The sequence below is a fragment of the Doryrhamphus excisus genome, linkage group LG20 (assembly GCF_037039965.1).
Source record: "Doryrhamphus excisus strain RoL-2023G ecotype Guam linkage group LG20, RoL_Dexc_Guam_v1.1, whole genome shotgun sequence".
Classification (NCBI taxonomy): Eukaryota; Metazoa; Chordata; class Actinopteri; order Syngnathiformes; family Syngnathidae; genus Doryrhamphus; species Doryrhamphus excisus.
Window position 1 is genome coordinate 7637384 of NC_136376.1, and position 26685 is coordinate 7664068.

Below are 26685 nucleotides of genomic sequence, written 5' to 3' on the forward strand. Positions count from 1 at the left end.
TCCACTGATTGTTATGCAGATAGAGTAATCCTCTAGGTGTGGATGTTTATTCATAAATGTATTTTTTACTGTCATGTACTTTTTTTTATCAGGGCTTCTCAAACTTAGCCTTGGGCCCAACTTTTATTGGTCAGTTTCCATGTTTGTTGTAATAAATTAATGTCTTCCATGTTATTTTTCATTAGTTTATGTGCAGTGTATGTTGATGTTGTGGGAATTCATTATACTGTATATTTCTGTGGGTTTGGGTCCTGGGAATAAGCAAATTACTGATTTGGGTCTGGTCAAATGTATTTTTAAAGTAGCACTGAGTACTGTATGTACATACATACATTTATTATATGTGTTCTACTATGAGAACTGAATTCCATAGATGGTGGGATCTTCAGGTGTCATCTATGGGCTCAGTTCTTGTGGCATGACACAAACTTCCTACACCGTGGCAGCAGCAGGGAATGGACATGCACGGCAATAAAACAGAAAAAGAAGTGGTTTCATTAAATGTGAATCATGTATGACTGTGACTTGAATATGATTAAATGTAACGGGACCTTTAAATAAATGTCACTTTCTCAGTGATCAACTGTCTGATTTTTTTGTGAAGGCTTGCTGTGTCATATATTATTATTATAAGTTCATGAAGAAGTCTAAAAGAAGTCTAAAAGTGCAAGCATTCAGCATTCCTGAATTGTGCAGACGAAGACGTAATGAGTTGTGAATGTCTCACACAGCAATTAGTGTATGGACTTGTGAATGTGCTCTTTTGAAAGAAAATGGAGGTTATGTGTGGTTATTGTGTCATTTGAAACATACACTACATGTATTCTGCACAACCAATTCATTCTTCTATAGTAATAATAATAATAAAAAATTATACATTGATATGTATACATACAAATAGATATTGCGCATGTATATACAAACATAATAATAAAATAATAAATGCGTAAATGTGACAGTAAAATAACATAACACGAGACTTGCTATTAATGCAAAAGCACCATTCATTCCTAATTGGCTACTGGCGGTGTCAATCAATGACGTAATTGCATCCTACCAACCAATAGATGTTTTTCCCGAGAGGATGCGCAACAGGCAGGGCCCCCATCTGGGCGAAGCGCAACGACTGCATTAAAGCGATTTTTCTTCGTAGACAAACTGCAAATATGAAGCATTTATAGTGGACTTTAATGTATTCCCTACGTAGAGAGGTGGCTAGCAGAGAATAACTTCACTCACGTTGTGTTTTAGAGAGTAAATAGGCTTAGATCGAGGCCGTGGCATGGATGAAGTACGGCCTAGCAGTGGTGCCCAAGCACACGGGCTAGTGTCGCTGGTTCCCCCTGGACTGCAGGCTATTTATGGGGAATGTCGGAGACTTTATCCCGAACAGGCTAACCCCCTTCAAGTCACAGCCATTGTAAAATACTGGTAAGTATATTTTTTTATATTTAGTTCTTTCTCTTTGAGTTTGTAGTAGGTAAAAAGAGTTTGCGAACAGCTAGCTTCGAAGCTAACATAGCTACACAGAGAAGGGGGACTTCGCTCGAGGTAATTGCCATGTTAGAGAGCGTTGGACTTCTAAGGTTTATGCAAACTATTAAACATGAAGTGATATTTGTGTGCCCGCACCGTTTTTATTGCAGTGTTTTTTTCTTTCTAGTTTTGTGAAAGTGTAAACATAGTCTATTGACAACAGTATACAACATACCCCGATGTGTTATTGTTTTGCAGGTTAGGTGGTCCAGATCCGCTAGACTACATTAGTATGTATCGAAATATGGGGTGTCCATCGCAGGACATTCAAGAGCATTGGCATTATGTAAGCTTTGGCCTCAGTGACTTGTATGGAGACAACAGGGTCCATGAGTAAGTATTGTTTACTATTTTGGCTTGTTCAAGTTAGATATGCCTTGCTAGATCTCTCGTATCTTATATAATAGAATGAAGATTTAGTGAGGTATGGGTGTCCGTGAATAGGATGATGGCTTGCGTAGATTAATGGAGATGTGATTTTTCTTGGCCTACTTTATATCCATATATTTGTGGCGACCCCCCCACTTCTTCCCATATACTAATTAGCATGACCCTCTCATTATCTCACCCCAAGCTGTTTATTTTGATTATCATTGTGCCTCATGCATATGAGAGACACCCGAGAGTATAATGGTTGTTTGTTTTTCACCGTGTGTGTTTCTTTCAGATTCACAGGGCTAGACAAGCCCAGCGGCTTTGGCTTTGAGCTCACCTTTAGACTCAAAAGAGAGACGGGAGAGACTGCACCACCAACCTGGCCGGCTGAGCTCATGCAAGGCTTGGCGCGCTATGTTTTCCAGTCTGGTAAGAAGCACAATGATTATTATCAGTAGCTTAAAGGTACAACTACACAATAATAGTCACGGGGCATCTGCAGCTTATAGGTATCGATTATAGGGGTGTCTTGAGACGATATTAACATTGAATATTGGGCCATTTATCAGCAAGAACGAGTTGTGGATTATTTTTGCATGCATCTAAAATCTCTAATATTGGAAGTCGGATATAAGCAGTCGATTCCAGGCTACGCCCCAGCATGTCTGTCCAGCAGCGGCTGGATAGAGCCCATGTAATCACAACAACCGCATGTACTAAGATGTGTATAACAATATGAAAGTACTCACTTAAAGGGATAGTTTGGCCTCTCATATCTTTTTGTACTTTTTTGCTAGTGTGGATGTGAAATGGGTGTTAAATTGTATAATTGTGTATTGAATTTTCGAAAGTCAAATGCATCCATCCCTGAGAGACTGGGTGTTTTGTTCATATTTTCACACAAGTCAATACTGTTCATTTGTTGAACTGAGCAGCCACAGGATGTTTACTTGCTTTCTGTAATATATGGTTGTCATTACATTTGATTTATTTAGCTTGCATCCATTGGCAAGCAACAAAAAGTATACAAAGAATTAAAATGCTCAATGATGCTTCATCATACATGATGGCAGTTTGACATCCAGTGTTTTTGTGTGTTTGTGGTATTTTTCATGGTTAGTGTACAAAAGTTGGTATTTTGAGTTTCCATCATATTGTAAAATATACACATACTGTATGCATTTTAAAATCCATATAAAGAAGGAACAAAGGGACTCCTTTAGACAGTTTATTCCAGGCTCCCTGTCTCTTCACCACGACCCCTGAGCGCTCCAGCTGGGATCAATTTGCTCGTGGGTGGGCTTTGCTGGGCCCCTGATCTCACTGAATGCGGATCCCTGGCAGTTTTTCCCCTGTAGCAAAAAACTGAACTGGGTGCATGCTACCCCTCCAAACAGATTCTTCGCATGGAAATGTAGATTCGCACTTCAGATGTCGTTGTCTCAGTTCTCCGTTTTGCCTGTTACCCTAAAGCTGCTTCTGTATTTATGACTGACTGTTTGGTTACAAAGGGAAGGAAGGTTGCCCTGCAGCATCCCACTAGTGGCCCAAATGCAAACTAACACTGGTACCTTTCATGTCAGTATTTCCCCCCCCCCTTTTTTTTACCCTTACAGAGAACACGTTTTGTAGCGGTGACCATATATCATGGCACAATCCCCTCGACAACAGTGAGTCTCGTATCCAGCACATGCTGCTCACAGAGGACCCTCAAATGCAACCTATCCAAACTCCTTTTGGCACTGTCAGCTTCCTCCAGGTGGGTCAAGATGTTTGATAGCATGTGATCAACATACAAGTATGCTAAGTCACGTGTATTGTATCCTGCAGATTGTGGGCGTTTGCACAGAGGAGCTGCAGGCAGCCCAGCAGTGGAATGGCCAGGGCATCTTGGAACTTATGCGAGGTGTTCCAATGTGAGTGGAACTGTTTGTGAATAAGCAATTTAGAGCATGTTTTAATAATCATTTTAAACTTTAGAAAAAGTGTTCACTTTGATCGATTGAGCACAGAAAAGGACTTAATTGCTTTTTTAGTTAATAATAAATGCTCTATTGTTGAAGTAATACTAACTGATGGCTGACTTGTGTACAGAGCCGGCGGTCCCTGGCTGATCACAGACATGAGGAGAGGGGAGACCATCTTTGACATTGATCCACACCTACAAGTAAGGCTTAATTAAATTCTGTCCCCTCAATTGATTGAAATATTGCTTACATTATGTACTCTAGACTTTCACATCACGTTGTAAAACTAGCCTCATTGTACATATTTAATAACACGAATACAATATAGTGTAAAGAATGAGTTGAGCATTATTTGTCTTAAGCAGTCTGTGTGACACCTTTTCAAAAGGGTTTAGCGCCCTCTGTTGGTGCTTCATGGGAAATCCAGAGTTAGTGTTGACGATTGCATCTTTTGCATTGCTCTTCCAAGCAGGAGAGAGTGGACCATGGTATCGAGACAGAGGGCTCCAATCTGAGCGGGGTCAGTGCCAAGTGCGTGTGGGATGATTTGAGTCGGCCGCCTGACGACGAGGAGGACAGTCGATCCATTTGCATAGGGTCGCAGCCGCGGAGGCTCTCTGACAAAGGTAGCTAGCTCCACGTTGCCAGCACTATATGATGGGATCACTCCATTCTGACTTTGGCACTTGGGTATGTTGACAGACACGGAACAGATCAGGGAGACCTTAAGGAAAGGCCTGGAGTTTAACACAAAGGCAGCACTACCCCCCATCAACAGCCAGAGACATGAGAGACCTCAGTGAGTTTGACACACGCAGTCCTACACCTTGCAGTCTTCTGTGAGGAAGTTTGTCACACTGTTGTATGAGCATTTCCTATTCAGCAGTTGTTTTTCCTGTCTTTGTGTTTCCACAGAAGTCGAAAAGACAGTCTGGAAAGTGAGAGCTCAACGGCCATCGTTCCTCATGAGTTGGTCCGAACACGACAGTTGGAAAGTGTCCATCTGAAGTTTAACCAAGAGTCAGGCACATTGCTTCCCCTCTGCTTACGGTACGAGCACATTTTCTTCTTAGCAATACAATGCAACCTCTTGTATGTTGTAATGGAAAATGAAATACAGTCATCCCTCACCACTTTGCAATTCTAATTTCATGACTTCAATCTTCCAGTTTCTCAAAATAAAGAAATTATTGCTGTTTAGTGGTTCACTAGGGCCTATTTTTTTAGTTACAATTTTTTTTATATATTCTTGTTCTAATTAAACATTTTCAAGCATTAAAATGACGAAACAAATGAAAATACAACTGTCACATCACAGTTTGAATTTCATGGCTTCACTATGACTGTTTTAAAATCAGATTAATAAATCATGCTGTTTCGTAGTTGAATACAGTCTATTATTAGTCACAAAGTATGCACGTTTAAGCAAATTGTACGAGTGGGGCACCACATTTGTGTAATGTTGGTCTGAAAGCTGCATAAAGCCCTCCACAATGCAACCCAACACCTAACCAGCGACACAGCCAAGAAGGTGGAGTTTGGACACGTGATAATGACATTGTTATTATTGTAATAACGAGCTATTGTTGTGGCCATAAAACTAAACTCTGAACCCCCTACATCACTTCCTGTCAGTCACCCATTTTGCTCCCCGACAATGTAAACAGTCGTAAGTGGCTTATATTTTTTTGGATTATGTCTACTATATTGGGTAATACAAATGTAAAAGTGACTTTACAGGTCTTATTTCATGTCTGGAGATCATAAGCAGGCTGTCTATGCAATAACTACAAAAATATAAATATTTATAAAGAACGACTCGATTAACTGCAATAAACGGGGTATTACCAGGAAGAAGAAAAGATGTGAGATGTAGTATTCTACACTGATCACTGGGTGTCAGTAATGTTACATTGATGAGACAGTACACTATGCTGTCCAGTAAGGCACTCTCCCTTATGTGTGTGTTACATCATATTTATGTCTCATATGTAGTTTTTTCACATGTCTGCAATATATGATATTGGGTAATATGAGTGTAAAGTTAAATAGATAGATGTTTAGAGGGCTCTAATGTTAAAACCTGCACTGAGAAAGCTGTAAACAGGTTTTATATGCTCTATGAAAATATTATAAGGAATCTTACTTTGTGGAAATTTACTTATCACGATCAGGTCTGGAGCCAATTAACCTCAATAAACAAGGGATTCCTGTAATCTGTTTTAAGTAACACTAACATTCTTAAGTGTAAAAATAAGTCAGTTGCAATACTGAAATGATGTACTCACTTTTAACTTGGATCATGCGTAGTGTATAGGGAAGTGGAAAGGAGGGTTCTTGAAGGCAAGTCTCTTTCCATGGTGACTTCACTCATTGTGCTTAAACTGTCAAAAGCAAAAAGAAGTTGACCACTAATTAATATACATACCAACGCAAGACATGTAAAGACAGCAGAGTACATTCTGTTCTTCTTTGACATAGTACATAAATGTGTCTTGCAACTTGCATTCCGGTTCTATGGTCATCGTCACATATTTGCTCTTGGCTCTCAGTGGTGCCTTTTCAGTGGCATCACAAAAAAAGCCAAAGAAAGTTTTTAACCCTAATGCTAATTCTCAGTAATACACTTAACTCTTATATTGAACTGTCTTACAGGGGTCGCTTGCTCCACGGAAGACATTTTACTTTCAAAAGTATTCATGGAGACACGGCCATTACGTTTGTGTCTACAGGGGTGGAGGGAGCTTTTGCCACTGAAGAGCATCCCTATGCAGCCCATGGCCCCTGGCTTCAGGTACACACATACACTTTCAGTTTGCCATTTACATGTTTTGGATTTGAAACACTTATACGCTAGGACTAGGTTAAAAAGCCATAGCATTTCAGTATGTGGAATCAAACTATGGAATGGATTGAGTAAGGACCTCAAACAATGCACAACGATGAGCCAATGCAAGAAACAATACAAACAGTTGATGTTTGCTAAATACAAGGATGAAGAGTCTTGAACCAGTCATGATGTGGTATACATATCACTATATTGACACTTACTATGGTACCCATTATGTCATTGGATGGTCATATCACCTTGTACTTCGGTACGGGACAAAAAATTAAAAAATTCAACAAAACCAACCCCCCAAAAAACATACTGTATTATGGAAAGCAGGAAGTGAACAAATGTAACAGTTACTGATTGTAAAAGTAGGTAGGATTTAATAAGCTTTGCTTCTTCCTACTCCTTTTGGACATGTGGAACTGTGAACTGATTATGTGATGCATTCAATTGTAATCTGATGCATGTTCAAATGAAATAAAACCATTACCATATATGTGTATCTGTCGCCCCTGTGTAGATATTGCTGACGGAAGAGTTTGTGGATCAGATGCTTGGAGACATACAGGACCTTAACACTTGTGAGGATGTGAGTGCATTTAAATATTTTGTAACTTTAGACCACAGTTCTGTTTGGGCTAACAGTTTTCTTTCTTAGACGAAATTACCAAAGGAGTACACTTGGCCAGAGAAGAAGCTGAAGATCTCCATCTTATCAGACTCTGTGTTTGATAACCCACTGCAGTGAGGAGGCGATGCCTAATTACTACAAAAAAACCTTCAATCCTGCACATAAATACACCCAGAGGACACACTGAATTATGTCCTCACGAAGACAAGTGAACTCTCACAAAGACTATCAAATGATCCGCATGGGTCCATTGCCACACACAGTTGACCATTTTCTAAAGTGCCTCCAGCCAGGCAGCTTAAAGTCTCAGGTCCAAATTAAAAACATTTCGCAAAGCAGGCGTCAACGTCAGAAGCAATAACTTGTGTTCTATTTATTCCAGCGGCCGCAGTAACGACAAAAACGTCAGCTACTGATCCCTTTTAACAGATGTTCTGTTTGATATTGCCTTTATGTGTAGACTTAACAAATGCTGGACATGTGTTGTCTTCATCATGCCAAAGTCATGGCTGTCATACGATACATGAACAGCTACCAATCACTGCCAGTGCATTGTCACATGTCAACTCTTTTCTTTCCTACAGTATGTACTGTATCTAATATACTACAGGTACAAGCCTTTTTCTCCTGTGTGCCAACATCATCTATGGCTTGTACTTTCATTCTCGCTTATGTCAAACAGTATGATGATGGTAATCTCAACCATTATCTTCTGTAGTTGTGTTTTTTGTTGTTGTTGTCATATGGAGGACCTCTTAACCAATGAATTGGAGTTTAAAAAAGGACCTCATACTAAAAATGTGTTGACTGTTACTGCACCATAAAGCTCCTGGATTTTTTTTTTAGCCCAATAGCACCAAAACTGAAGACTACTTTTACTTTTTTTTTTTTTTTTTACAGTGCACAGTTACATCACATGTCACGACACATGCTGTTTTTGTCTATTTTTTTAAGTTGGGTGACAAATTTAGATATTTTATTATGTACTATCACATTTGATTGAACTTGCTTATTGTAATCCCAAGTGCATTAAAGAGTGTAGGTATTTACACCAATAAAGCTGGAACAATGACAAAACCACCATGTCTTTCATGGACAAGATTATGCTAATATAGTTAAACATGCTGATGTTTGAGTCTGTTTGGAATTCTACTCTAATTTCTGCAGAGATTTTTGTAAATATAAAATCTAGGTTCATCCTTCAAGCCCACACCAAAAATGGACATCATTTCCCCCAGTGAATGAAGGTAAACATGTTTGTTATGTTGACCTGTGTATATAAATTTAGTGAAACCCCCAGCGATGAATACATAGTGTAGATTGTGACAATAATTATGACCTAAATTCAAATGTTATCCTTATTAAAGCAATTCGTCATTGGTCAGCAGCTTATATCATGAGCACCAATTTAACTGCTGAATGAAAATAATGTTTATTAGCTTTATGTTGCGCTCAGAACTTTATTCCCTTTTATTTGATGGGGCCCCGGGGGGGCCTCAGCTCTAAAAGTAATTGCTGCTGACTCCCAGCCTGCTGGCTCCTCCTCTGGGCTTCTCCCCTCCCCGTGTATGTATCAACTCTGACGGGTCACGTTAGCAGAGTGGGCCGGTCTGCGTGGACGCGCGGAGCTCCCTTCCGACGACTTTTCCTTTTGGCTTCGACATACCTTTGACGGTTCTTCGGCTAAATAAACACCAAATAGTGGCAACGGGTTATTTCACAAACGACACAATCCCGGTGCTAAGTGAATGATCGCTACACCGGGGCTCGCCGCCTACTCGGACGCCGAGGATCAGGCTCATCGCGGGGCTTGGACGACGAGAGGTCCCTCTCTCTGTGGAAGGTGCGCTGGAGTGGTTGCGGATGATATGGAAAAGAAATAGTTGGTAGGCTACGTGGCTTGATTTTGTTTCATTGGTGAGAATTCCAACTGTTATGGTCGCGTACAGGAAGCAGAAATGTGGTGTTACAATACAGTGTCTGCGTAGCTCAGCATGACATTTCTGCTTTTGAAGCAAGTTGACACTTTTTTTTCCCTTTCTATACGCCTCTGCTGGGATTGCCTTATGACAATTGACACACAACAAACACACGTTATATTACCTGAATGGCGTTCAAGATTATATTATCATAACAATTTAAAGCTCTTAAAGGTGTTTCGATTACTTTTTTTAAAATTACGAACCACCTGCTAAATTTATATCACTGGAACGTTCACGTTACAGCATTTGATTGTATTGTAGGTTACATGGATAGTTTATTTCTGTCCATCCTTTAAATTCACAGTGAGTGTTTTCTATTACTGTTTATGCAATTGTAGGGATGGATAGTTTGCATCCTTTAAATTCACCAGTGGAAAATTGGAATGACTGGGATTTATTGGCATTCTATTGTGGGTCACATATCACCCTGTAAATTTTCATTAATGTATTGACGTCTATTTATGTTCTAATGTGGGTTATCATGATATTTTTTTTTACATTTCACCCTTGTAATTTGCATTACTGGGACGTATTGACATGCTATTGTCTTACATGATTTTTGTTTTCACCTTCCACCCTTTAAATTCACATTATTGTCATCGTTTTTTACATACTCCCCTTTAAATTCACATTATTGGCATCCGTCTTTGTTCTATTGTGGGTTACCTGGATAGCCTTATAGTCTACCCCAGGGGTCTCAAACAGGCGGCCCGCAGGACACTAGTTTGAGGCCCTCGCCTTGATATGAAAGTTTAATATTAGTGCGGCCCGCGCAAGTTTGATATAGATGCTGTATGGTATCATGTACCCAGAAAAAATTATTACGTTTGATTAATGTTCATGTTAAAGGTTAAATAACTGTTAATAGTTATCCTCCCTATCTGTGTGGAAGTGGTAAGTTTTTGGCTTTTTAAGTTTAAAGGAAATAACTTGGAGGCTACTGTTTAGGTCACTAGATCTCTAGTTTGCGAGTTAGCATGTGTCTCAAGACCCTGCAGTTGCGCAATATTAGGGCTCTAATAATGCTTTGTTCATTTTAATCTGAAAAAAATCATTTGTCTACCCACCAACTATATGTGGTTTCTTAAGTTTTTATTATTTACCGTTTTATTATTATTATATTTATTTATTACTGATTGATTGATTTTCTTTATTCTTGATTTATTTATTTTTCATCTTATTTTGTGCAGAAAACTATTCTGTTGTTTTACGTTGGTTTACCTAAATAGTTTCCAACCATCCACCCTCTTAATTAGCTTTTCTGGAAACCTCTTGACCTTCTGTTCTGTTCCATCTACTTGGAGCACAATGGCAATAGCATTGTACGCATAATATTAGTATGTCTATACTTCATGGCACTATTCCAAGAAAATTATTATTTTCTTGTTTACTTTCAGAGTTTAGACCTAGCTGAAGTCATGGATCTGAGTTGGAGAAACTACTTTGAGGAGGAGCTTCTGTGTCCCATCTGCCTGAATGTGTTCGAGGAGCCCATCCAGCTGCAATGCAAACACAACTTCTGCAAAGGTTGCATCTCAGAGGCGTGGGCTAAAGACAGCGGCGCAGGGGTCCGCTGTCCCGAGTGCAACCACGAGTACGAGCAGAAACCTTTACTGGAGAAGAACTTCAAGCTGGCCAACATCGTGAAGAGGTTCAACGTGTTGGACTCTGAGAAGGCCCCGGCAACTTTGCACTGTGTCCTGTGCAGACGAGGTCCGTCCCTGCCCGTCAGGAAGGTGTGCCTGCGTTGCAAGGAGCCCTGTTGCCAGATGCACGTGCACACGCACCTACAGCAGCCGTGCGCGGCACCGGGTCACCTGCTGGTGGATGCGGAGGAGCTGAGCGCCTGGACGTGTCCCAGTCACGATGAATACAGGCTGCTCCATTGTGAGGAGGAGCAGGTGGCTCTCTGTGCCTTCTGCTGCATCTCCCACTGCACCGGCAAAAGACACACAGTGTGTGATGTGGACACACAACGCATGCAGATGCAGGTAAACACGACACGTACAAAATGTCACGTCACTCATAGCTTTTAACCTTGGCCGTGTTGCCTTTTGCATCAGCTCAGAGCTTTCATACAATGTGCAGCCATTGAAAGTGATAAGCTGCAAGGTTAGGAGGACATACAGTTTGTTTACAGTAGGTGCTGTGATCACAAGGAAGCAAATACGCACCAGTGTGAAATAAGTATTGGGTACCCAAGCAAAATGTGACTTTCTACTTAGTGGAGAAATGCTTGTTGGCAAGCACAGATGTCCAACGTTTCTTGCAGTTGGTCACCAATGTCACACATTGAGCCACTCCTCTTTACAGATTCTCTCCAAATCCTGAGGGTTTCTAGGCTGTCACTTGGCAACTCATATAATTCGTTCCCTACACAGATTTTGTATAGGATTACGGTACTGAGACTGGTTAGGCTATGCCAAGATCTTAGTACACTTCTTTTTGAACCACTCCTTTGCTGCCTTGGTCGTATGTTTTGGGCCACTGTCATACTGGAAGACCCGTGTATGATCCATTTTCAGTGTTGTGGTTGAGGCCAGGAGGTTCACAGCCCTGTTCATCAACAGTTCTCTAATCAAGAGAAACCACCCCAAAGCAGGATGGTTTCACCTCTAGTAAGGATAGTGTTCTTGGGGTCATATTGGGCTTTTATCCAGTATTTCCCACCTTGTATTTTAGGTACATTTGAAGACAAAGCAGCTTAGCCATCCTTTCATCTTCTATACCCTACATCTTGCCCTAAGTCACCTGAGATAGGCATTTTTGTGATGCAAATGTAATGTGCTTTTGAGAAGTGAAATTCTTTACTTAACTGTTCCCAGCAACTACCTCAGCACTGAAAACCGACAAGAATTCGTCTCAGGAAATAAAGTGGGGAATGAGTGGCTGTTGACGGACTTCACTGTTTATGGCGATGTCATACAACTTCATGTCAAAAAACTATCTGAACTATCTCTTTAATCTTCCATATGACCCTGAACAGGATATGCAGGACATATTGGACAAATAATTCATTCATTCATTTTCTCATGAGGATCAGGGGGGGTGCTGGAGCCTATCCCAGCTATCTTTGGGCGAGAGGCGGGGACACCCTGGACTGGTCGGCAGCCAATCACAGGGCACATATAGACAAACACTCACATTCATAGCTATGGACAATTTGGAGTCGCCAATTAACCTAGCATGTTTTTGGAATGTGGGAGGAAACCGGAGTACCCGGAGAGAACCCACGCATGAACGGGGAGAACATGCAGAGATGGCCGAGGGTGGAATTGAACTCGGGTCTCCTAGCTGTGAGGCCTACGCACTAACCACTCCTCCGCCCTGCAGCCCTTGGATAAATAATCTGCATCACATAAGGCCAAAGCGTCTTTCTGGCTTGAGAATCAGGTTGGTTTTAGTATGTGACCTATATTTGCGCTCGTTCCTGATGGGAAAGTCACAGGCGCACACAAAGTTCTAAATTAGATGTCTTCGGTGAAAACTGTTGCAAAGCTATTATTGGGACAAAAGATGTCTGTTCAGCCTTTTTCCACAGCTGCTCACCGCAGATGCATGCACACACCCACCCATCTTTCTATTCTTTCACAGCTGTATGTGCTAAACGGTAAACTGATCCGGCCAGGATTCACTGCTCCCGGCTCTTCCCATATTAACACTGTCCACACCAGACTCGGTGTGTGCTGATGAGGTTACAATCTACAAAGTTAGTCTTTTTTGTCACTTTGTCAAAATAATAGGAATGAATGCGTGTAATTCGGTCGTCCTACACATACGGAGCTGTGGTCTATTTTGGTAGAAAACCTTTTAGATTCCCTTGGCAACTGTGTTGTTGCTTTTGGGATAAACAAAGATGGAAATACCAATGTGACTATGTTCATATCTTTGGTTATCTTTGGCTCAGTGGCTCTCAAAGGAGACTTTGAGAGTAGCCTGCTGGTGATTTAGATACAAGAAAGGACGAGCAATAAAAGACTAATGTCATCCCAGGGACAGATGGAGGAGGAGTCCTCCCACGCAACCTCACCTTGCTTTTCTCAGCAGGAAACTCATTGGAATTTGTTGCACTTTCTTGCATGTGCGCTGCAGTGAAATCTGTCTGTGAGGCCTGTTGCTTGACATCACAAGTGGGGAATAGCTCTCCGCTGATTGTGAAAGAGGCTCTCTGTTCATTGAGGACTCCTCATTTGAACATGAGCTTCCTGGCAATTCGTGTCTGTGCGGATGCTTTAATAGGACAGTGCGGAAAGTGACCATTGTAGGATGTAATCTTGATAAAGATAGGTTTTCACACTGCCTGTAGATGGGATCAGAAACCAGAGAGTTCCACTTGTGGCGCTCTTTCAAGCACTTAACCACACAAAAGGGAACTGCAGGAAATGGGAAGACACAGAGAGGCTGTTCCCATATTGTGATGTCAAGTCTTTCTCCCTTATTTACATATACAAGAGTCTATACGGTACTAAAGGTGTGTAGCACCAATGTGCCAACACGAGTCGGATATCAAAGCCACAGTTGCTTTGAATGATGTCTTATCAGTGTGGGAAGACACAATTTCTAATGTTTGTGCAACCAAGTAACCCATATTAAGGTACTGTATGGCAATTTTTCTGGTCCTGTCATTGGCAGAGTTCATAGGGCTCAATCACTCTGCCACTGGCTAATGTTTATAAACGCATATACTGTTGTTTGCCTGTCACAACCACTAGAACAGGGGTCTCAAACTCAATTTACTTGGGGGCCACTGGAGCTAGGGTCTGGGCGAGGCTGGGCCGCATCAGGTTTTTAAAAAAAAAAAAAAAACACATTTATTAAAAACAGAAAAATGAATAAACTTTGCTTTGGTTCCGATTTTCTACAAGAAAAGCTCTGATAACACTGTTCTCAAATATCTTAATTTTTATTTTTCTACACAAAATAAGATGAAAAATAAATAAACAAATCAAGAATAAAGAAAATCAATCAATCAGTAATAAATATAATAATAATAATAAAACGGCAAATAATAAAAACTTAAGAAACCACATATAGTTGGTGGGTAGACAAATTATTTTTTTCAGATTAAAATTAACAGTATTAACAGTTATTTAACCTTTAACATGAACATTAATCATTTTTTCTGGGTACATGATATCATACAGCATCCATATCAAACTTGCGCGGGCCGCACTAACATTAAACTTTCATATCAAGGCGGGGGCCTAAACTAGCGCCGCGTGTTTGAGACCCCTGCACTAGCATGTTCAAAAATGAAACTCCAGGAATCGTGAGACAAGTTTATTCATGTAAATTAAACCCTACTCTGTAGGGCTGTGTACTGTGGCTAGCACAGCTAAAATATGTCCTTCCAGATTGACGAGCCACACTACTGAGTTACTAGTCTTTGCCTACATGATAATCTACATTTCTTATAAATGTCATTATCACTGGAGTACTGGAGGACTAGCTAAGCTAAGACGGAGATACCATGCTAACCACTAAGTGAACTTGAATGTCAAGTAACAAAAACAAAACAAAAAGTGCTTAGTAAACTACAGACATATTACAATGCAGAGTAACTAGCCATGAACAGGTAATTAGGAAGGAGATTGAAAAGTTGGAGTGATAATAATACAGAGCAACTATACTGTGATTGCAGATGCCCAAAAACTGGACATGACTGAATACACTCAAAGAGGAGTAACCTACAACCTGTTTTTTTTTAATTATTGCATTATAATTTTTATGCCGTATAATATATTGTGATATACATTCCTGCTCCAAATATTGAGACCAGTTAGAATTTACATTTTGCACAATTGGATCTTGAAGAAGTTCTAAGTAGAGTTTTGAAATGCAAACCAAAAAAATGAGACAGTTATTCACACTGTCACGAGCTTTTGATGGCAAAGGCAAAAAAGATTTTTCTTTTAGAATGTGGTCTTATTGTTGAGCTTCAGTGCACCATTGCTGCTGAGGTTGGATGTAGTAAGACAGTTGTTTGAAACTTCTTAAAAGATCCTGACAGTTATGGAACAAAAAAAGTCAGAAGAAACCCGTTGGCTGTCTGTCAAGGCACAGGACAAACCTCGGCTCAAATGAAGGTTGTTACCGGTGCCGAGTGCAGTCCAATAACAATCAGACAGCAACAAAAAAGAACAAAAAAAAAACGCCTTCAAAGGGCTCTTCTCCTTCAATGCCACACAATTGCACAAGAGCACCAAACATGGGACAATGAAAAGTGGAATGTAACCTTGATGGTTCCGATGGTTTCCAATGTTACTGGCATGACAAAGCGATCACACTTCAGATGTTTGCCACGCAACACAGTGGAGGGGGCGCCATCATGATCTGGGGTGTCTTTTTTCCTTTGGAGCATCAGGTTGTGCAGGGGCGTCAAATGGCAGTTGGTCATGTTGCAGGTGGCATCACCAATGACTGAAGGCCCTTGTAAAGATTGAGTTTTTCAACAAGACAACGCTGCAGTTCACAAGGCCCACTTGACAAAGCACTTCTTCCCGAGAAACAACATCACTCTTTTGGACAGATTAACAACCTAATGCAGTTGCAGTTGTTTGTTTTTTTATGATGAATTACTTATTCAAAATAGTTGCCATTTCTTCTTTTTTTAAACTTAGAACCTCCTGAGGATCCAACAGTGCAAAATGTAAATTCTTGCAGATTTTCAACTGGTCTTAACATTTTGATCAGGAGTGTATATTTTTATTACAAAAACCTACAAAATATATCACAATATATTTAGTCCACTATTATTCTGTATTGCATACAAAAAATGCAATGTTGCCATTGCTCTTAGAGCTCTACCAGGGGTTGCAGGGGTGCTGGAGCCTATCCCAGCTGTCTTCGGGCAAGGGGCAGGGTACACCCTGGACTGGTTGCCAGCCAATCACAGGGCACATATAGACAAACAACCATTCACACTCACATTCATACCTATGGACAATTTGGAATCGCTAATTAACCTAGCATGTTTTTGGAATGTGGGAGGAAACTGGAGTACCCGGAGAAAACCCACGTATGCACTGGGAGAACATGCAAACTCAACACAGAGATGGCAGAGGGTGGAATCGAACTCGGGTCTCCTAGCTGTGTGGCCTGCACACTAAGCAGTACGATTTCATGTTCCATTAAAAATAGATAAATAAAACACTGTTGACAATTTGCATGTTTGTCTTGGTAATCGCAACCAATGGATTAATGCAACTCCTTCTTATTGGCTGTCCTCGTATGTAGTATAACTGGCCAGTAAAATTGCACTATAGTAAGCGTACTGTTAAAAAGAATATGTATTGTGTATTGGATCTCATTTGATTGTGCATGGGTGTTGCTATAATGTTCAGTACATATTATTTATCATTGACTACTTTGCTTTAATCTTCTTTGTCTAATTACATTTGATTTCAAACAGCAAATCACATGGTGGAAAAGCTCTCGTCATCACTAAGGATGAGTTGCAGTGTTGTTCTAGTGGAGTCTAGTGGCCAGCCGCTTGTTGTCGGTAGCTGAAGAGGCCCGGTTGCTGTGATACCACAAAGTAGCTGTGCTGAAAACCGTTCGCTGGAGACCAAAGGAATGTCCTCATTCTCTTGTCATTTTTGCTCCCAACTTTCTCTCTCTTGCTTACGGATTACATGTCTCACTGTCATTCAGCACTATTTCTCTCAGGGCCCCGGGGGTCCGCACACAGATATGACAGTGTGTTTTGCTGCCGCAGAGGCTAATGCAAACAACGGGAGCGGGATGCATGTGGCGAGAGGAGAAAGCAGAGAGGGGCTAGTGAGAGTGTCTCCTCCCCCACATGCACATTAGATAATCCAGCAGGCTTTGTTGCCTTGAGCGCAGGCTTCCTCTTAGTTTGTGCACAAGTGGCTTTTCCATGCACAACCAATCTCATTAAAGGGCACCCGTGCCCTCCAATACTCCCTGTCATCAATCAACCTCAGACTGTACATTGATTTCCATCTGCAGCACTAAATGGTGAAGGATTCTATTTAGTTCTTTGACCCCCTGTGGGACTCTGTGTACTACACACAGGAAGTGGGACGGCTCCCAACAGTGGACAGCTGGGGTCAGGTGGATTTGTGCAGTTGTCAGTGTTCTCATAGATGAATGTTTGCTGTTGTGCCTGCCAGCACTTGCTTCCTCTGTCCGCTCTGGATTTTGGAGGAGGTTGTGATGTGACTCACAGGCTTACACCAGGCAGCACTGCTCGGTTCACAGCACTTGGGTTCCACTGGAAAAACTACCATAGTGCTTTTTGTGGTACTCCAATCAGAGAGTTGATTTTGCATTGGGGGTCAAATGCAGCTGTGCAAACCCAACAGATGACATGTTGAAAAAAGCTTGTAATTTTTTTTTTTCAATATGTATTTTGGGCACTGAAGGTAATATGTATAAATAATACACTTTTTACTTTAGCCTTTGTGCTTTTTTTTTGGAGTAATTTTCTTTGTTTGTCTGACTTTGACAGTCCTTTCTTCCAGTTTTTTTTCTCCTGCGTGAGGCAGCAGAATCCTGTTGCCACACTGCCACCTATTTTATTTTTTATGTCTTATGAAATCCACCAAGCAACAACAGGTTGCGCAAGCATGTGATGTCACCAGAAAAAAAACATTGAAAAGTTGCATTTAGTAGGTTATTATACCAGTTTTTCCTGGTACGGTCTGTGAATGTTGTAGAGAAATTCGCGACTTCAGCACATTGGTATCGACAGTAACACAGTCGATGTGAAGTGACCTGCACACCTCACAAACAGTAGAAACGCAATGATCTATAACAGGGTTGACTGTTCCAAACCAGTATGTGGTGAACGGAGCACAACTGTCATACTTAGGAAGTTGGGAGTTGTGTCCTGTTTTTTGTCTTTGTCCACCTTATTCATCTCCTGTTTGTCATCTCTCTACAGGCCGTGCTAATGAGGCAGCAAGACAGACTGGAGGGTCGTGTTCAGAACATCGATGAGCACATTACCAAGCTGGAGTCTGACAAGACGCTGATGAAGGTACACTACGTTGCATACTGCTTAAGATCCTATACAGACACAATAGTCAACATCCTCACAAGTGGATTTACAGTACTAGTTTGTTCTGTTGTTAACTAAGTACACTAAATTTTATTTTAGTGTGGATTGGTTTGGACATCGGATTATGTCTATAAAGTGATAACCGAATCAAATAAGTTTGTCCACAATGAATCTTAATGAAACTAACTCGCAGCAGTTTGCGGTGCAGTGTTGTAAATCAACATCATTACTGTCTACAGGATGCAGTGTCAGACCTGAAGGAGCAAGTCCGAGACCAGTACCAAAGGATGCACGCCTTGCTTGAAGCCAAACAGTGTGAAACTATGCAGATGTTGGAGAGAGCCTGCAGCTCGTATGCAAGGAAACACTCCCAGCAGGTTTTACAGCTCAGTGAGAGGCGGCAACAGGCGGAAAAACTCCTCAGTTCGGTGCAAGCCTTTTTTCAAAGAGCAGACAACATCAACTTCATGAAGGTGCCCCTCCTCTTCCATCAAAGCAAGACATAAAGGAATGTAGCTTTGGCACTGACTGTCTCATTTGATGTTACTCAGTGAAGCCGCACATCCAGACACGATCTCATTTGCATATTTACTTCAAACGCCAACACAATTCAACAAATGATGGTGTCAGGTGATTGCAGTAATAAACTCCACTCAGGCTAGAATGAACCGGTTTAATCAAACCTACTTCATATATAATTATTTAGAACTTTGTCTCGATTTCACCGTATCATATTCATTCTAATTCTATATGTCAGACATTATCCAATTGTATCGTAACTCTTCGTTAGCTTATTAAAAACAATCATTTATTCAAAATAATTACTGAAAAACATGTTTGTGCACTTAGTCGCAATAGTGCGGTTTGATTATTGCTCCCTCGCTATAGGGGATTTATAGAAATTAATTCATTAATCAATGGTTGCTGTTTAGTGGTAGATGATGGTCTATTATTAGTCGAAACACATTGAAATACAAGTGATATGTGTTATTCTGGCCACTAGGCGGCAGTAATAACACAAAGCATTGCTGAAAGTTTTCCTTAAAACTGTCATGAAGTCAGCCATGACATGTCTGACATGATAGAGTGACAAAAAAAGTTCTCCCATTCTGTGTGGAAGTGGTAAGGTTTTTGGCTTCTTAGGTTTAGAAGAAATGAATTCAAGTGTAACTGGTTAGCTTGCTACCTTGTTAGTGAGCAGCCATCTTGAGTCTCTACAGCATAAGAGTTGCACAGCGTTATAAACAATGAATAATAGGAGTGTAAAGGTGACGACAGGCGTGTTCATCGCTAAAGGGCTCTAATAATGTTAAAAAACATAGGAAGAAAGGCATTAACAGGTTTTCTATGTTATAATTACGTTCAAAAAGAGGTTCCTGCACACTGTGTCGCTCTCATTCATTCGTTAATATGGAATCTTATCATGGAAATTAATTTATCGCGGCCAGGTCCAGAACTAATTAACCGTTATAAACGAGGGATGACTGTATTTTTATTTATAAAACGCTGTCCACCAGTCTTGACTTGTGTGTTTTATTTTCCAGAACACAAAACCCTACCAACTACTAATGGACAGGTAAGTGTTTTTTTTTTTCATTTCTGCATTCTGCTCAGATGCATTTGTTTCAAGTTTGACTTTGCCATTTTAGGTCAAATTCACAGCTCAACAGTGCCGTGCCTCCACTCTCAGTGGGCCAAATCAACTCTCATCATTTGTTCTCAGGCCTCTCGACGCAGGAGAAGAATTTGCGCAAAATACTAGAGGGTAGGGCAGAATTCACATTTGTCTGTCTTTGTATTTAACTTAATCCTGCTTTTTTTCCCCACATTGTCAGAACCTGTCAATGAGGCATCCATTCTTGAGATAGTCCCGACACACCTCAGCTCTGTTGGCGCCCGCTCAGGACTCAATAAGAGGAAATATGGCATGGCTTTTGTGGAGAGTAACACGGAAAACTCCACTTCCCAGCATCCTCCGCCTTTGCTCTACAGCAACAAAAAGCCTCTTTTGTCTGAACACAGCCAGCGTAATTCAAATATGTTCCCCGCTGAAGGCCAAGGCCACGGTCGCTTCCTGGATGGTTCGGCCCAACACTCAGGGCCCGTTTTCCCGGCACACCTCCGGGGCGGGGGCACGTCCCAACAGGCCGTATATGAGGGGAGGAAAGTCCTGATGTGCACTCTGAACAACTGCTGCTGCTCCAGGCCTGCAGCTGCTCGATCCCACTCCCACTACCAAACACACGACACCTTCGCCCCCATTGCCTCTCAGGAGTTTGGCACCCTCCCTGCCAGCCAACCCCTGCAGCATTTATCCATGAGGCACCATGACTATTATGGCCTGTACAGCCAGTCTTCAACCAAGCATTACGGGACCAAGTAACACATCTTACTATCAACATCGCCATTAATGACATCATCATTTTGGATTCAAAATGCGCTTACTGCACAATTCATTAAGATTTTATTTAGCTCGTATATTGAATCAGATGTGCAAATGTACCTAATGAAGTGGTCTGCTAATATGTCCTCGTCCCATCTACAGCTCACTTGGACAACATGCCTGGGAATAATAATGCAGATAATATAGTCTTAAATCAATATAATCTATCAACTGTATCTTAAAGAAAATACATTCCCCCTCCAAAAAGGACTAAAGAGAAATCAGTGCCTAAAAGACTTCCCCTGCTCTTATTTTGACTTATTTCCTGTTTGCTGGTGAAGGCATGCAAGGAAGCTTGTATGCACTCCAGAGTCCAAGTGGCTTTAAACAAACACTGGACCACACATGCTTGTCAATATTTTACTACATTTGTAAAGGCTTTAATAAACCACAAAACAGTGAAAATATGAAATCAACTCTGTATTGATGTGATTCCTTATAGTGTTTTAACATGAGTTACAGTATCTCATAAAAGTGAGTACACCCTTTACATTACAACAAGTATCTGTATTACTTATTGAGGCACTATGCTATAGAAATTAAATGTTAATATTATTTAATGTAGCCAGTGTATACTTTGAATAACAGTATAGATTTACTATTTGGGATGGGTACTAAATTCTGGCAGTGCTAACGAGTACTGATTTATGTAAAATGAAGTGGTACCATGTTTTGGTATCTAAATGCATTCTTTGGACTTAAAAACATGCAGGAATTGGCAAAAAAAAACATATTTTGAAAATGCAAGTTGACACCTTAATTGAGATCTTCACTAGGTTCGTGGGCCCTAGTGAGATTCAGATTCAATTCAGAAAACTTTATTTATCCCCAAAGTGGGCAATTCATTTGTAGAGGATAAGCAGCATAGAAAATGGATGGACGGACTACGTTTGTGGGTATGCTAGAGCGAGAGGCGGGGTACATGCTGGAATGGTCACCAGCCAATCGCAGGGCACATATAGACAAACAACCATTCACACTCACATTCATACCTATGGACAATTTTGAGTATCCAATTAACCTAACATGCATATTTTTTGGAGTAAGTAAGCAAAGGGGCGAACATGCAAACTCCACACAGAGATGATCCACAAGCAATATGATTATATATCAAGAAATGAGTATGTTAAATAGAAAAATAAACACACAAAAGCACTGCAAATTGGTACTGTTAAGTACTGACACAGATACCCAGGTACCCGTCATTGGTACTTCTACCAATACCAATACTTATATAACTGTATCAGTTCAAATGTGAAAGCTATCTATCCCTATTTACTATCTACTTAAAATAAGTCAAGACACAGCCATTATCGTGTAAATAACTGGCAACACAAGTGAGTACCATGATAATTGTGTCTTGCTGTGGAGGTAGTGTCATGGTTTGGAATGCTGAGGAAGCGTATGGTGAAAGTGATGCAGTGGCACAGTACTTGGCATGTCTCCAGACCTAAACCCAATTGAACAACCTCAAACGGAAAGAAGGAAGGACGGGAGGAAGATGGGGGAGTGCTAGGTTTCTAACATCCACCGTCTCCACCGGTGATGTCATCATGGAAGCGTGAAAGAGGATTCCAGTAACAACCTTTGCAGCTCTGGTGAATTCCATAAATGGACACAATCTGGAAGTGTTATATTTCTATAGTATTGTCCAATGAGAGTGCATAATAAAATGGTGGCTGAAATGAGAGGAGTCTTAATATTATTTAACAAAGCACTGGGCCACATAAGAAACTCCACCCTGATACATTTAAGCAACATTTAAGTGCATGAGGAGAAGCTGCACAGAGAATGAATGAACATTTAAGGAAACAAAACAAAAATAAAACAAACGAGAATGCTAATCAGTTCTCTTCCACTTCCATGTCCACGTCCGGCTCTCTGGCAAAACCATCCCTCTTTGTCTCATTATTGGAGCTGCTTGTCAAGTTATGTCGGAGTGTGGGAATAACTGATGAGACACCCTCCATGCCCTACCCTCCACCGTCTCTCCCGGGGTATCATTTACCAGGGCTCATTGCTGGAAGAGGAGGAGGGGCAGAGTGCCGGTTGATCTAGGCGTAGACTTTTTAATGAGGGCTGCAATAGTACACTCATCTACTTATCTGTCACTCACACTCCTTTCATCATCACATCCACCATACAGTGATGGGGGCGGGGTGGAGGACCACTAGAGGGGAGGAGAAAAAGAGTGACGAGAGCACGAGACAGCCATCATTTATTTATGGGTTCTAAAATGTTCTCTTTCACCCTTTAATCCTTCCACCCATTCAAATTCAAGTAAGTGGATGTGAAGATTCTCTGATTGGAGCATGCTCCCCTTCTAGCCCTGAATACTGTGTGTGTGTGTGTGTGTCTATTTATATATATATATATATACATACACACATATATATGTACTGTATATAGAGCCAGAGGAGTAGGCGGCGCTGATTTGGTTACAGTGTGACATCAGTCTGACACTTATTGTGTACGTGCACGTGAGCCTATTAGCATTCCTCTTGTGTACCGTTCCTCCTGTGTGCGCTATTAATAAAACATACAGTAGATATTCAGAGAGGCCATGTTGTATTTTTTTTTTCATTTAAAGGTACATGTTTCTTTGAAATGTTCAGTCGTCCATTCATTTGTCATTATTTTTGTATCATTTTCTGCATGTAAAATAATATTTATCGTCTATAGAATGTGTTTTGTGTGACCATTTTTGGGTGTCTGGAACGGATTAAGTGGATTTAGATTATTTTCTATGGGAAAACTTGCTTTGGTTAGAGGCCGTTTTGGTTTGAGTCGGACCTTATCAAACAGATTAAAACAGATAAAAAATATATTTTTAAAGTGCATTTATTATTGGAATTCATAAGATGATTTTACATTTTAATTATTCATTCATTCATTCATTCATTCATTTTTCTACCGCTTTTTCCTGACGAGGGTCGTGGGGGTGCTGGAGCCTATCCCAGCTGTCTTTGGGCGAGAGGCGGGGTACACTCTGGACTGGTCGCCAGCCAATCACAGGGCACATATAGACAAACAACCATTCACACTCACATTCATACCTATGGACAATTTGGAGTCGGCAATTAACCTAGCATGTTTTTGGAATGTGGGAGGAAACCGGAGTACCCGGAGAAAACCCACGCATGCACAGGGAGAACATGCAAACTCCACACAGAGATGGCCGAGGGTGGAATTGAACCCTAGTCTTACATTTTATTTATTTCCCATATATTTATTTGGTTATATATGTATTTCATTTTGGCACAAAAAGCCCCTATAGTATTCCAGCCAAAACGGGAGCTCCATGCTAATAATAAATAAGGGGCAACGTTCATTCACTAGCCCATAATAAACAGAAGAGAGACACATGCAGGTTTTTATTGCATTGCAGGCTTCATATCACATGATGTTCTCTTCTCACAGTAATGAGCTGCAGGGTAGGAGTCGAACCTCACAGCATGCGTATGGGTGTGTGTGTTTGTGTTTGGGTTGGGCCGCCTTGTCTGGGCTTGGTGCGAGTCAAATCCTGTTGTGCAAATGAATGTGTGCTCAGGTGTCAGCGTGCAATCAGCTATCCTGTGTTATCTCACGTGTGTATGTGTGTGTGTGCGTGTGTGTGTGCACACTTTGAGGTTATGTATACAGTAAAGGGTGATGCACTTGACAGCTGTGTTGTGTAGTGGCAGGTGTGTTGGGGCTCCATATGAATGAGCACTTAGATGCCTCGCCTGCAGCAGGGTGTGCGTGTGTGCATTGGGTCAGCCGTTACTATGAAGAAGTGTCAGCTGTTGTGCAGCTGCTGTTTGTGAGACTTAGCCCATGGCATCTTCTTCTAACATGCATGCGATTACCAACCATTTACAGTATGTCAGCACCTGCTCATGTAAACATTATATGTAAGACACTATATAGACAACCGTTTGGCCACATAGTTACTGCAAAATGGAAGACAATATCGATTTTGGGGAGTGTGTGCAGGAATTTCTGTGTATTCATCCAGAAGAACATTTGTGGGGTCACTGACCTGAGAGAAGGTCCTGCTGGCTTGTCATCTCTGCTCTAGTTCATCCCCAAAGGTGTGATGAACAGTGTTCCACACCAAACTCTCTCAAGCAAAGCTCCTTCCCATGAAAAGGGTGGATAGGTGTTAATTTAAACATTCACACATAAGATAAATTCAAACGTTTATTTACTTACCAGGACACCCGCACCAGACACTGCTAAGATCCAAACATTAACTCTGCCCACAATAAGAAGAAAACATAAATGAGAAAATACAAACATATACACACTGTAGGAAATTGTCACTTCAGGAGAAGTTATTGTGTAACTGGTGTCTCACATGGATCTGCAGTCAGAGTGCAATGCGTTCAAGGTTACAGGAAAACTATGACATTCCTTGTATGCGCAGAGGAGGAAGTATGCAGAATGTCGATTAAGCTCACATTGAGAATGCTAACCTTCATCTGATAAGACCTTTGAAATTCCTGTTGGATTTAAACACACACACACACACACTGCAATGTGCGTTAACGTGACTGACATATCAGATTAAAATTAAAAGGCCTTTCAGGGGAGGAAAGCTGTATATGTCATTGAGAGTGAATACAAAGTGGTGCGCTTGAGCCGTCGCCATAGTAACGCTGGGTTTTGATATTGTATTGAAGTGACACCTGTTACACAGAGAGGTGGAAAGTGCATTCAATCAAGGAGTTTTTCAAAACAAATACTTTGAGGTAACGGTGGGTGACTTATTACAAGTATGTGGCCCACACACATTTGTGCTTTAGTACTGAAATACAAGAAGAATCACATTAATCAACTCGTTTTGAAAGACACATTCATAAACGTCCAATCCGCATTACACACCGGGTTGAACCTGCCAGACAAGCAGGGGCTAACGTTAGCTTAGCGATTTTCTAGCTAGCATTTAAAACAAAACAAAAGAAAACAAACGTAGTCACAACTTCAAACATATACGAATTTGTCATGTTCCACAACTTAAAAGAAACACCCGAATTTCTATTTTATCCTCACCATTTACCTGAAAGGAGAAATGGAAACAATAGTGTTTGCTCAGCTGGTGACCACCAGACTGGTGACTCCCTTCTAAGGGGAGATGGAGCCCAAAGCAATCAATAGCTGACTAACTGATCAGACCTACTCGTGATCACAGCTCATGGAGAACACGGAAATGGCACAGAATATGACAAATAAGAAACTAATATAACCCTTTTTATGTGATAATTTGCATTACTGCTTTGCTTTTTTTAATTGATAGAATACCGTATATTATGTACAAATGAATAACGGTTACTTTGCTGGCCTTGAGTGTCTTAGATTCAACTAACACTGCAAACAAATCCCAAATTAAGTACATTCAACAGCAGATAGTCTGTATAGTAGCCACGCCACATTCACATCATTGGGTACAATACCACCATCTAATGGCAGAAATGCATTTTTTTCAACAATACATTTAATAAGTACAGTGTAATTGCAAGAAAACGTGACAAAAACTAATTAGATGACTGAGGACCTTCCCTGTGTGGTCGCAGCTGGGTTTTTCCAACAATGCTCGCTTGACCAAGGACTTCTTTAGGGAGATCACTACTCTTTTGGACCATCTCGCATGTTCCCCTGATTTAAATCCTTTGGAGAACATTTGGGGATGGATGGCAAGGGAAATTTATAAAAATGGCTATAAGTTCCAGACAGTTGATGCAATTCATGAAGCCATCTTCACCACTTGGAGTAATGTTTCCCAACACTTCCTGGAAACACTCGCATCAATTATGCCCAATTTTTGAAGTATGGTGGAGCTACTCATTACTGAGAATTTTTTTTGTTCTGGTTTGGAAAGCTTTTTGTCATTTTTTTTGGAGCGATCAGG

The 26685-nt window shown here is 40.9% G+C and overlaps 2 protein-coding genes and 1 long non-coding RNA gene across 6 annotated transcripts; 2 read left to right on the plus strand and 1 right to left on the minus strand.

The window, feature by feature from the left end:
* Positions 1 to 1083: 1083 nt before the first annotated feature.
* sufu (suppressor of fused homolog (Drosophila)) lies at positions 1084 to 8422 on the plus strand. Of its 2 annotated transcripts, none has more exons than XM_058058052.2 (12): positions 1084 to 1431; positions 1735 to 1869; positions 2204 to 2340; positions 3528 to 3670; positions 3742 to 3827; positions 4006 to 4078; positions 4348 to 4504; positions 4581 to 4677; positions 4794 to 4928; positions 6534 to 6672; positions 7235 to 7303; positions 7373 to 8422. In XM_058058052.2, the coding sequence occupies exons 1-12, from the start codon at positions 1283 to 1285 to the stop codon at positions 7460 to 7462; spliced, it is 1410 nt and encodes a 469-aa protein (XP_057914035.2). In that variant the 5' UTR covers positions 1084 to 1282; the 3' UTR covers positions 7463 to 8422. The 2 variants fall into 2 exon arrangements, with proteins under 2 accessions (XP_057914035.2, XP_057914036.2); XM_058058053.2 differs by having other exon boundaries at positions 4351 to 4504.
* Positions 6072 to 25035, minus strand: LOC144902157 (uncharacterized). 2 transcript variants are annotated; one of them, XR_013630464.1, is made up of 3 exons: positions 24990 to 25035; positions 24817 to 24913; positions 6072 to 6262 (listed from the first exon to the last, which is right to left on the minus strand). It is a non-coding gene; the product is annotated as an uncharacterized LOC144902157 (long non-coding RNA). The 2 variants fall into 2 exon arrangements; XR_013630463.1 differs by lacking the exon at positions 6072 to 6262 and adding an exon at positions 10686 to 11260.
* trim8a (tripartite motif containing 8a) lies at positions 8888 to 22750 on the plus strand. Of its 2 annotated transcripts, none has more exons than XM_058058049.2 (7): positions 8888 to 9231; positions 10725 to 11318; positions 18236 to 18331; positions 18592 to 18825; positions 19897 to 19928; positions 20002 to 20117; positions 20188 to 22750. In XM_058058049.2, the coding sequence occupies exons 2-7, from the start codon at positions 10746 to 10748 to the stop codon at positions 20733 to 20735; spliced, it is 1599 nt and encodes a 532-aa protein (XP_057914032.2). In that variant the 5' UTR covers positions 8888 to 9231; positions 10725 to 10745; the 3' UTR covers positions 20736 to 22750. The 2 variants fall into 2 exon arrangements, with proteins under 2 accessions (XP_057914032.2, XP_057914031.2); XM_058058048.2 differs by having other exon boundaries at positions 8888 to 9188.
* Positions 25036 to 26685: the final 1650 nt, after the last annotated feature.